At 37.8% G+C, this 11,431-nt stretch overlaps 4 protein-coding genes across 8 annotated transcripts in view; 1 reads left to right on the top strand and 3 right to left on the bottom strand.

Moving 5' to 3' along the window:
* LOC104752565 (axial regulator YABBY 5-like) overlaps positions 1–2,415 on the top strand; it is a 3,276-nt gene extending 861 nt beyond the window's left edge. Inside the window, exons 2-7 of the mRNA XM_010474740.2 lie at positions 427–546; positions 1,182–1,290; positions 1,376–1,424; positions 1,532–1,607; positions 2,052–2,124; positions 2,230–2,415. Coding sequence (XP_010473042.1) covers positions 427–546; positions 1,182–1,290; positions 1,376–1,424; positions 1,532–1,607; positions 2,052–2,120 — 423 coding nt within the window. The 3' untranslated portion in view covers positions 2,121–2,124; positions 2,230–2,415. The remainder of the gene's footprint in view (positions 1–426; positions 547–1,181; positions 1,291–1,375; positions 1,425–1,531; positions 1,608–2,051; positions 2,125–2,229) is intronic.
* LOC109124460 (protein PAF1 homolog) lies at positions 4,208–7,732 on the bottom strand. 2 transcript variants are annotated; one of them, XM_010474738.2, is made up of 12 exons: positions 7,109–7,732; positions 6,951–7,019; positions 6,711–6,836; positions 6,435–6,615; positions 6,248–6,327; positions 6,035–6,154; positions 5,586–5,691; positions 5,261–5,347; positions 5,089–5,157; positions 4,935–5,000; positions 4,686–4,829; positions 4,208–4,573 (listed from the first exon to the last, which is right to left on the bottom strand). In XM_010474738.2, exons 1-12 carry the CDS (start codon positions 7,690–7,692, stop codon positions 4,433–4,435), a joined length of 1,773 nt encoding a protein of 590 aa, XP_010473040.1. In that variant the 5' UTR covers positions 7,693–7,732; the 3' UTR covers positions 4,208–4,432. The 2 variants fall into 2 exon arrangements, with proteins under 2 accessions (XP_010473040.1, XP_010473041.1); XM_010474739.2 differs by having other exon boundaries at positions 6,711–6,818.
* Positions 7,920–10,968, bottom strand: LOC104752562. Of its 4 annotated transcripts, none has more exons than XM_010474734.2 (4): positions 10,866–10,968; positions 10,469–10,522; positions 8,690–10,339; positions 8,110–8,510 (listed from the first exon to the last, which is right to left on the bottom strand). In XM_010474734.2, coding segments are annotated over exons 2-4 (2,052 nt in total). In that variant the 5' UTR covers positions 10,470–10,522; positions 10,866–10,968. The 4 variants fall into 4 exon arrangements, with proteins under 4 accessions (XP_010473035.1, XP_010473036.1, XP_010473039.1 ...); XM_010474737.2 differs by having other exon boundaries at positions 10,473–10,522; XM_010474733.2 differs by having other exon boundaries at positions 7,920–8,510; positions 10,469–10,965.
* LOC104752560 (NADP-dependent malic enzyme 4, chloroplastic-like) overlaps positions 11,119–11,431 on the bottom strand; it is a 4,929-nt gene continuing 4,616 nt past the window's right edge. The window contains exon 20 of the mRNA XM_010474732.2: positions 11,119–11,419. The gene's annotated coding sequence lies outside the window, so the exon portion shown is untranslated. The remainder of the gene's footprint in view (positions 11,420–11,431) is intronic.

The following is an 11,431-nucleotide window of genomic DNA, read 5'->3' as shown; positions in this document are numbered from 1 at the left end:
TCTTCTCTTTTCCTGCTTTTCTCAAAGTATAGTCCTACTTGTAGCATTTTACTTATAATTTTGGGAATCATAAGATAAAACTATTTTTCGTTGGTCATGCATATATATATATATATATATGTGTGTGTGTGTGTCCCTATTTACTAATCGGTAACAGATTGTGCATAACTAATAAAAAAAGGAGTCACTTCGGATCCTAAGTGGTGGTTTCAACGAAAGAAGAGATGATCGTATATATATATGTGATGTGTGTCCCTCTTATATTTCTTTTGTGTCTATAATTATCATGAACAAATTTAAGTTGTATAAATGTATATAAGTTTTTCGTCGATCTTTGTCTTATGGGTCTGGTAGACAAATCCAATTTGTCCAAGAAAGAAGATCAATTAATTAATATGTGAGAATGTGTTTTGCTAAAATGTGTAGGTGAGTGTCCCATGCAGTAGTCTGTTCGACATCGTGACTGTCCGATGCGGTTACTGCACTAATCTGTGGTCTGTAAACATGGCAGCTGCTCTTCAGTCGCTTTCACGACCTAATTTCCAGGTAAACTTCTATATCTCTCTCTCTCTCTCCTAAATTGCCTTAATTTTAGGAAGTTTATTAAATAAAAAAACACTCGAACCATCCCTCTAAAATTTAGGGCTCTTTTGTTTGTTTTGAAAGACAAATTATAGACAGAGATCTGAGCCTGTTGTTGCGTGTTCTTTCTCCAGCGGCCGTCTACATCTACTTAATTTAATTATCTTTTACTCTTTTCAAGTTTATTTAATTTTATTTTCCAGCTGCGACTGATATGTGCAGCCTTGTCTTTAAATGCTTTATTTCATAGAGGCGTAGCTTATGTTGATCTACTACTGATGTGGGCTACTTCCTCTATGATTTGATTGACATGAATGTTAGGGTTTCATAGGTTTGTTTCTTTTTCTAAATATATTCTCAGATTCCTTTCTTTAAAGGTTTTGTCTTTTACTACTATTTTAAAACATTAATAATACGTCTTTTCGTTGGTCCAGTTTCTTTTTTCATTTCCTAATTTAGACAATACATACATGATTGCTTCTCAATCCTCGTGATTCAACATTTCGATCTTAGAAAAAAAAAGTCATGTAAAATAAAATAAAAACTAATTTTAATTAGCATATAATTTGTTATTAACAAGGATTACATGTGGAATATAGGCGACGAACAATGCAGTACCAGAATATGGATCTTCCTCACGAGGTCACACCAAAATTCCTTCCAGGATTTCAACTCGTACCAAAACTGAGCAAAGGATTGTAAACCGTTGTAAGTTCTGCCTATCTAGAAATAAAGAAGTGTCACATGACAAGTAATTTTTGTGTATATTTTAAGTTTCTTATTGTCTTTCCAGCTACGGAGAAGCGGCAGCGAGTACCTTCTGCGTACAATCAATTTATAAAGTACCAAAATATTTCTAAGACATACATATATAATTAATGTATATTTTGTTCAAATTGTCTTAATTAACGAAGAGGTAATTGATTTGTGTGTTTATTTTATTGTGAAGAGAGGAAATTCAGAGGATTAAGGCGAATAATCCAGACATAAGCCACAGAGAAGCATTCAGCACCGCCGCCAAAAATGTAAGTTTTTTTTTCCTCGACATTACAAATTTTCTATATGAAAGTATGAATTTTTTATAGCTAAAAAGGTGTAAGTTTTAAAGAGTGGAGCTTTTTGTAGAGGAACATTAGAAAAAAATATTAAAAATGCAAACCATGCGACAGTAAGCGTTAAAGAAAATTACTACTAATTAAATAAGTAAGAGTTTGCATTAGGTCATCTGCTGCTGAAAATTAATGAACCGATCCGTTAGTATATATACTTTACTTTTAAAAAATTTAAACATACAATAGATGTTTACCATTAATCTTATTTAGTTTATTTACTAAATAATATTAATGACTTTCTCTCAACCTAAGTAAATAAGAACAATAGTAAACATATTGTTTTTTTCTTTTTCTAATAAGTAAGAGGTTATGACCAAAATATTTTAAATTGTTTTAATATGGTCTCACACTTTTTAGTGGGCACACTTTCCTCATATTCACTTCGGTCTAATGCTTGAGAGCAACAAGCAAGCCAAGCTAGCTTAATAATGTAAGTGCTATGTTCTATATATCAATCGTTTTAAAGATTCACCTTAAGTATAAAACTTATCTAGTGGGAACTTACATGATTTTACTTTGATCTCTCTGGTTTTAGTCTGGCGGTTAATGAAAATGAGTGTTGGAGCTTTGATGTACCAAGAGCTGATAAACAAAATATATAATATGTCTAAATATATTGTATGATCTTGGATGTAAGAGTGAAGATGTCAACCTTGAAGACCATACTGTATGTAGATATAATTTAGTAATAAGGTTCTTATGAATTATCTTTTATGGCACTTATATGGTTCGTCTCACAAGAATTTTGAGTTCGTTTTCGGATTTTATCAATCTTAAACAAAAAGAAAATGTAATCTACCTCTAAAGAAGGCATAGAATATGGTGAATCTATCTTACTGTTCAAACTCCTAAGTAATACGATCAGTACTACTTCGCTTCTAAGTACACTATCCACCGGTTTATTTTTGGGTTTATCAAAACTCGTTGAAATAGAGAACAATTCCTTTACTTATGTATATCATTTAATAGGTGTCCAATGTGATTTCGTATAGAAATGATCCTTTCCATAAAATTGGTCACTCTCTTAAAATTCTCTTGGATGAAGGATTTGTAGAGATGGATCGAGAGACACCACATAGATGATAAACGGTATGTGCTGAGTCTAGAGTACTCAAGCTTCAAGAACACAACAAAGATGAGACGCTTTGGGTATTTTGATAGAAGTAAACTAGGTTTTTATTGCATATCAAAAGATAAGTTTTAGAGGCTGAGAAGGGACTTTTTATAAAGTCTAGCAGCAAGGATCCATGACTAAACTTACAAAACAACAGTCTCGAAAAGGGCTTACAACAAAGAGACTCATAACTATTTCGTCCCAAAACTGGTTAGAACCAATAAAACATTGCATAGATGCAGTAAATCGTTTTGTTAATATTTAATGGGTCGAAATGCGTCACAATTCAATGCATATGATTTATTATAAAAGTTAAAGATACATTATGAGTGTTTAGACATATGTAGAAAGACTTTTGTTTATTAAAAAAGAAAGCGTAGAAAGACTTCTTATCATTTTATCACAAAAATGATTGGAACCAACAAAACATTGATTAGAAGCAGTAAATGCTTTGTTACTGTTTCTGAAGTCAAAAATGTCATAATTCAATACATATGATTGATTATAAGAGTTAAAGCCAACAAAAAAATAATGACTAATTATAAGTTAGAGATGCATTAGGAGTGTTTAGACAAGACATGTTATCATTTTGTCTAAAAATTGACTAAAACCAACAAAACATTATTTATTGTTCAAAAGTACAAAACCATTTTGTTAGTGTTTTTGGGGTCTAAATGTGCTCACAATCCAATGTATATGATTTAATATAAGTGTTATAGATACATGAAAAGTGTTTAGACATGTGTAGAAAGACTTTTTACCATTTGGTCCTAAAATGGTTAGAACTAACAAAACATTGCTTAAAAATAATAAACCGCTTTGTAATGTTTCTCGGATCACAATGTATCACAATCTAGTGTATATGTATATTCACTATTCAATCGGTTTTCCAACGGTGTGTAAAGTATCCTGCAAGACTCATATCATTTAACTGTCTTATTACCATCCTTATCATGTAAGATTTTGGATATCATATCATTTTAATTTATTTGATGTATATGGCTATTGTTTGTTTGTCGTATTTGTTAACTAACTTTTTCTCTAAATTAGACGACGTCATTCTGGGTATATGGACTCCGAATTGAGAAAATCTAAAATCTCAAAGCAGCAGCTAAGAGAGTTTCACGAGTAAAAAAGAAGATATATCTAAAATAAAAATAAAAACAAAAAGCCCTGCTGATTAAAGTTATACATCAAAAGACAATAATTGGTTAGCAAGGAGAAGACTCTTGACTGGTCAAGAAAACTTGACTTCATGTTGAAACTAATTTCTACTTATTTTGTGTAACAGAACAGTGTCCTTTTTTTTCACCATTGGAGTACTTCTCAAAGCTCTCGTGTTTGTGCGAATCTCAAGGCTTGTGAGATAGTGAATTGATGGGCACAAGCTTCACGCAGATAGGATCAAAGACATCAAAGCCAAACGTAATGGCCGTATCATTAACCATGGACGTGTACATGTAAAAAAGTATCCCAACTTCGCCAGCTCTCCAGATCAATATATTTCTTTACTTGCCAAATTACGAGGGCCATATTACGCTTTAAATTAGCCTACAAGTAGCCTTGCAGGATACTTTACACACCGTTGGAAAACCGATTGAATAGTTTGAAGTACATGAGACGTTCATTCAGAATACTCATCCTCATTATCACGATATTGATTGACATCTTGTTCCGGCTCGTGTTTCCAAGATCTACCAAGGCCTTCTTCATCCTCTAACCTTCTCATCTTGGAGCTCGAAGGACCAACCCTAGAAGAGTATACCTACATCCAAATCCCCAAAGTCCAAAGAAATTGGCAAGAGAAGTAGAGAACTTTCCACATACTCCTTGTCTTACTCTTTTAATTAAAGGCTAAATGTATGGATTTACTATACCCCTGAATCTTTATGTTCTATCACTGATAGAGTTGATCGTCGCCTTACAGTCACCCTTGAAGGTACTGGAAAGTGTTCAATCTCATCAGAAGATCTTCCTTCCCTGGCCCTTTTCTTCCTCAAGCTCAGCTTTGTGGGTGGGGGCTGCCAAATTCTCAAGGGTCATCCCGAAGTATTATAAACAGAAAAAAAAAGATACACAACTGGAATATGTAACAAAACCCGATGCAGGTATAGTTTAGGTAATACCAGATAGCTAGCGGTCCCATTGCCAAATGATACCAGGTATGTGTCATTTGCATCGTCGCCAAGTACCTGTTATAACATCAGGTGAGATATTTATTTCAATCAGCGACTCAAACAATCAAAATTTTACGCAAACCACATTGGCTATGGTACATACATCCCAGTGGTATTCGCGAACCCAAGTGTAAGAGATATCTTCGTTTTCATCATGCATATCCTTAGACAACTGCCACAGCAACATAAATTGATAACGCATAAATCATTTTGAACTTTTCTTGGCTTGTCAAAACTTGTGTAACAGAGATCAGTTCGTGGAGAGGCATGTCTACCTCATCCAAGGAAGGAACCATGTACGCCAGAAATTTTTCTGGATTGGCAGTGTCTGATCCAGCCACCACATAGCTTTTCAAAATGGCCTGTGGAGAATAAGGTCAGAGCTCGTCATCAATATATAAGATAAGGCAATCAACCATTGTCAAGATTCGGCCCCATATCTCATCATATATCCCATCCTCATTCGAGTACACTTATGTAAGCAACAAAATCGATATAGTTTATACAGTCATCTTGTGTCTATCAGGAACAAAGTATCCCTATGACTGAGAACAGAGATAATTGGACCCTGCTCATGGATATCGGTATTTAATAACTCACCCGTGACTCATGTTCATCACGTGTCGAAGGGTCTAACTTGCCAAAGAATTCAGAATCAGCTGTGGGAGCACTATCAAAATTCCCTACAACAAACTGCTCATCGTACCTGTGTCAAAAAAAAAAAAAATAGGGGAAGAGTCAAATGTATTAGCATAGTATGCTACATGTTCAGTTAAGATTATTAGTGGATTTTTCATCCAAAACGGGCAATGCACTAAAACTCTAGCAAAGAGACATTGGAAAAAAGAGTTGCAGTAGAGAAAATGGAAAAATTAAGACCAACAAGGCTGGCTTTTACATCCGATTGATTACACTATCCTATTAGCAGAATACAGATAAACCGTAAACTGTCAGCTTTCAAGCAATTCATGGAAATTATGTGAAAAATATAACTGATTCGGGACTTTAGATTTAAGATTGCCTGCAAGGGAAAACAAAGAACATCCAACCTATCAAAATATGGCAACAGTGGTAACACTTCAACCGGCTGCAAGTTTTTATTGGTGGCATGAACTGGTCGAGACTTGCATGCCTCAAAGGATGCTTCAATATCCTTGATTTGTCTCTCTCTAGAGACCAAAGAAAAGAAAAGAAAAAAACCATCAGATCTTCTTTTTCCACTTTCTTTAGAAATATACAAAGTGAAGAAACAAACAACACACCTATTGTTAAGATTTTGCAAGATGTCGATGCCTCCTCCTTTCAGCTCTCGCAATTCCTTTGCTTGCTTCTCAGTTAGCGACTACACATGGAGAAGATAGAATATTGGAAAGTGTTTTTAACAAGCCAGGAAACAAGTGACTACACACATACATCACAAAAGAAATTTCCAACAAGTGAGAGTGATACCTGTCTTGCCGATTCATTATTAATAGAAGAAATGTATTGTGTTTTCACGAGCCAGGAAACACCTTTATCAGTTGGTCTTTCTTTTTTCCGGATTCCTTCTTTCTTAATAGGTGTAACAGCATCGTCATCACGCAACAGTTCTTCATCTTCAGGGGCAAGAGGTGCCTTGACTTTGGGAGGGCTGAAAAGCGATACAACAACAGTAAGTAAGTATCCCAGTAGATGAGGTCTCTGGCATTAAAATGTAATAATGAACTTTATTGAGAGAGATCATACTTGTATACACTTAGGTCAAGGAGATCCAAGGGTATTCCAAGATCAGGCTCGACAAAGATCTTTGGTTTCCATAATTTCTCCAACGATGTGATGGTATACTTGGTAAATCTAGTGGGATCAAAGTAGCTGTATCAGGTTTAAGAAGTAAGGAAAGGAGAATTAAACACAACGGATTCAAGAGATTAAAAAATTGGATCAATCTTTTCTTTTTATTTTGGCAATAGAGTAACAACAACATACTGATCTTTATCCCGTTTAATGGTCATGAGCTTAAGCTGTGCACTAGGATCAGGGAGCTCATTCCGGAACCTTCAAGTAATAAGAGTAAAAAAAAGATGAATACTATAGGTAGTCGTTTGGTTAGTCTCTAGTAGAAGTGAGTGAGAGAGAATACTGACTTGAGCTTGCAGATGAAGGTGGTTGGTTTCTTTAACCTATTCTCGACCCTGTCGGTGGTGAGTAAAGGCGTAGGCTTCCTCTCCTCGGTGTGTCCCTTGGGGGGCATATGAGACTTGTGAGAATTCTTCATCTGCTGTCTAAGTTTATCTGCTTGCCTTTGTTTCTCTAGCTCCCTCTTCTTCCTAAGCCTCCTCTCTTCTTCGGTCTCGATTTTCTTAGAATGGGGAAGATGAGGCCTATGGTGCTTCGATGGATCCGGTTTAGCACGCTCCCGCCTGGAGGCCCCTTTGTCGCGGTCATTGGCTCCTTGGTTTCGAGGAGGATCGGGTACGAGTGGAGGAGGAGCTGACGGGGGTGGAGGAGGAGGAGGAGCTTGGACCTGATTGAACTGAGGATAATGGGAAGACTGCTGATAGTAAACATGCGGAGGGGGAGGCGGCGGAGGATAAGAGTACGGTTGATGATGCGACGGTGGTGGCGGAGGAACTGGAGGGGGTAACGACGGCGGAGGTGGCGGAGGGGGTAAAGGATTTTGAGACGGCGGCTGGGGAGGAGGAGGATACGGCGGCCGGTACGACGCCATTCTCCGGGTATACTGTGATCTGATGAATTCCCTAAACGAACGAAGACGAGACTTAAAGATTCACCGATTTCCTTTTTTATTTCTTTTAGGGCCTCATTAACGGCCCAATAACCGATACTATCATATGGGCTTTCCTAGCACGGTTTCAACAGAAACAGACAAAAACAATCTTAAAGCTCACCGTTTTATGAGTACCCAGTTTGGTGGGAAACTAACTAACTAATGAGTAATGAATGAACATGGGTGCTTTGTGCAAAGTTTTGAAGTTGATCAACGAGGAATACATAACAGAGGATATTCATTACTTCTTTATAACAAAGGAACATTATGTACATATCGTGAACCGAGTTGAGGTTAAACACTCAACAATCTCGATCCAAAAAGGTGACGCTAAAAAACAACCTCTGACCTGGGGCTTCACAAGCCGAAGATGTTATGGTCGTTGGCACTGAAAATAGCACCGCCAAACTGTCTGGTGTTCAAGTCGCCTCCATCAAGGGAGGACCCAAAACGGTCTAGCCACTGGGCAGGGCTGGGATTCTCTGCCTCTTCCACCCACTCCGACATCATGTCAATGTCCTCCAGGACAATTGGGTCTGTCTCGAGGGTAATCATTCTCCCCAACTTTAGATTCTGATTCACGTACATCATATTGTTCAATAGCTCTCTGTCAATCTTGTTTCGCCTTTCCCAGTGCATCTGCTGGAATGTGCTCCATTGGCGTTCCAAGTTGTAACCGCTGCACACTTGGCTCAGTATCCTGATGGCCACCCGCTGCAAAACAGGTGCTGAGTCACCAAACTGCTCCCACCAGAGACCTGCATTACTAAAAGCAAACCATCATTAGACATCAACTTCTACGACTTATTAGTTACCAATTCTCAAGCCAGCATGTAAATGGGAAAATATCTACAAGTTTTGCAATTTGGTTTTCTATATGCCAGGCTATATTCATGAATTCTTGAAAAAAATATATAAATGTATTGTCCGTCCATACCTGGTGAAACTGAAGGCCTCGCCTCCATCGCCAGGTTACAGCCGAACAATCCCTTTGCCCTAGTGAAAGTGAATATCTGATTTGTAATATCACGTCTTAGATCGCTAGTGGGAAGAAGTTTCTCCAACACTTTGAAAAAATCTTCTTTCAAGGAAGTGAGGAACTTTATCTCCGGGTTATACCGAATACTGGGGTTCAAGAATGCAGCCGCTGCATGAAGAGGTGAATGCAGATGGTCACACCACTTGGAATCAACTATGTCAGAAAAGACCTTATGCTTATTCTCATCCATTATGTAGTATGTCCGTATTGACTCCTTGGCCTTGGACATTAACTCATATATAGATCCTACAGCGGGCTTTCCACTAGAAACTTCCCTCAACACTTTCAGGATAGGCTCGGAAATAGCCACACTTTCTTCCACAGCTCTCCAAAAATCATCATCCTCTAGGATATTCACGCATGACATGCTCTGTGGTTTATTAGTATTAGTGGGGGTATACTCTGGGCTATTGAACAAGTGCTTTAACCTTGCTTTTTGTTTCATCATTGACTGCAACGATAGAAAATTGGAAACAGACCTTGTGACACCGCTTCTGATAATATCTTGCCCACATGTTAACTTTCTCATCAAATCTAGCACGGAGCTATTGTTGTACACAAACTTAGATATGACCTGCGCTTGCAATATACATTGGTTGACCCAATCTACCTTGGAGAATTCTTCTAATATCATGTTCAAACACTGAGATGCACAAGGGGACACGAAAATGCTTCCATAGTTTTGCAAGATATGGTTTGAGATACCTGTGTAGCTGAAGCTGTTGTCCATAATGATTTGCACTATATGCTCATGTCCAATATCTTGGATGATAGAATCAAAGAGATCAGCAAGGCATTTTGTGTTCTTGAAATATGAGGAGGCGTCCACAGACTTGTGAAAGAAGACTCTGGACGGTGATGAGACGGAGAAGTTAATGAGAGCTCGGGATTTGTTGTCGGTCCATGCCTCTGCGATGACAGTACAGCCCGTGGTGACCCACTCCTTTTGAGTCTCTTTGAGTTGTAAAGTAATTTCTGATTTAACCCTGTCCAGCAGCAATTCAGTCTTGAGAGAGGGAGCAACAAATGCAGGACCACACTTGGCAATGGCATCGAGCATAGAGTGATAAGAGGGTGAGCGGGCAACACACCAGTCGATCTTGTTCTCGAGGAAGAAAAGAGAAATACACCTCTCTGCAGTCTCCTGAGCAGTAGTTGGAGAAGAGGAGGAGGAGGAATGGGGTAGAAGGAGACTACTAGTAGGAAAGAGTTTGGAAGCAGAAGAGAGAGCAACATCAGATTCAGGAGGAGGAGGAGGCAGGGAAGCAGATAAAGGTGGTGGTGGTTTAACTTGGGGAGGCTTGTTGTTGGTGTTGGTGAGAGGGGAATCTTTGGCATCATTCTTGGCCGATAAAATGGATCGGACTCTGTCAGTAACATCGTGTCTAACCTTGGCACAAGGGTTGACACCTTTACTGGGAAGGCGAGAGAGATGATGCTTCAACCTGCTAATCCCGCCATTAAGAACTCTAGAGCAAAACTTGCATTTGACCTTGTTACCATCGAGTTTCTCTGCGTATTCCCAGCAGATATCCTTTTCTCGTACCACTGTCAGTATGTGCAATTTATAGTTATAGCAAGCAGCTTTTCTAACTGCGGTAGTATGTATGTCAGACACGAAATGACTAAAGCATGATCTTTAGTGAGACTTTAGTGAGATTGAGCTACTTTACTTACTTACTTTACTTGCTGGTGCTGAAATGTTTCTTCGTCAGTCAGCTTATTATACACCTGCCAACCACACACACACAAAAACCGTAGAGTAAGGAAAAAAAAAAAGTGAATAAAAAAAATAGCGTGGCACACTGCTGGAGGAATGAGGATGGATCCAAATATGAATAATCTATTCTTTCTATCTATAAGGATTCCAGATTTCCTCTTGAGGATTGCCGGAAAACGAGAAAGACACATGACGAAACCGGTCGGCGGTCGTCGCTGGGAAAAACAGATTCGAAAGATGATCTGTCGGAGAAGGACCAAGTCGCCAAAAAAAAAGAAAGAGGAACCAAAGAAAAATTGGAAGGAGAAAGAGAAATTGGGAGAGAGAAATATCAAATATCCTATAAAAGCTTACAGGGAGAGATTCACTTCTTCTCGCCGGAACTATCTAATCTATCTATCTTCTGAGATTTCCAGCTTAATTTTTCGTGATATTTTGCACTTATTTCTTTTTTTTCATTTATTTATATACATATATCGTCGTGTTTTATTGGGGTTTTTAGCTATCGCTAATTTGTAGTGTACGACACGTTCAAAAACAACAAAGCAAACAGTCAACAAAGTATCAATAATAAAATAAATGATTGATCGTCAATATTTCCTAAAAAGAAACGAAACCGCAGCATATGCAAATAAGTTAACACACATGTTTCTACCAAGATGCTAGCTAACATACAAGAGTACGAACGATAGCCAATGTTCGTTCATAAGATTTATTATCGACTTTGTAAGAAACAACAGGACACAAACTAGGGAAACAGTGCTTACAACACAGATTTTTAAATGCTGACAAACAAAACAAACAAACCAAAAAGAAAATAAAAATCTCATGAAAAGAGGAAGGTGAAAGAATAGTAGAGGACAGAAATAGCTATGAGAGTCATTATGAGAAATGGCAACTGACAGATCCTCAGCGGTAGC

This window comes from Camelina sativa, chromosome 16 (genome assembly GCF_000633955.1).
Source record: "Camelina sativa cultivar DH55 chromosome 16, Cs, whole genome shotgun sequence".
Classification (NCBI taxonomy): domain Eukaryota; kingdom Viridiplantae; phylum Streptophyta; class Magnoliopsida; order Brassicales; family Brassicaceae; genus Camelina; species Camelina sativa.
This window is presented reverse-complemented; position numbering and strand designations above follow the sequence as displayed.

Excerpts from the sequence above, each read along its gene's own strand:
- LOC109124460 (XM_010474738.2), bottom strand. The coding sequence starts at position 7,692 with ATGGCGTCGTACCGGCCGCCGTATCCTCCTCCTCCCCAGCCGCCGTCT. Across the intron at positions 7,020-7,108 it reads ACCTTCATCTGCAAGCTCAA|GTTCCGGAATGAGCTCCCTG; the intron begins GTCAGTATTCTC and ends TATTACTTGAAG. Across the intron at positions 5,692-6,034 it reads CTGTTGCCATATTTTGATAG|GTACGATGAGCAGTTTGTTG; the intron begins GTTGGATGTTCT and ends TTTTTGACACAG.
- LOC104752562 (XM_010474734.2), bottom strand. Across the intron at positions 8,511-8,689 it reads GAGGCCTTCAGTTTCACCAG|GTCTCTGGTGGGAGCAGTTT; the intron begins GTATGGACGGAC and ends TTAGTAATGCAG.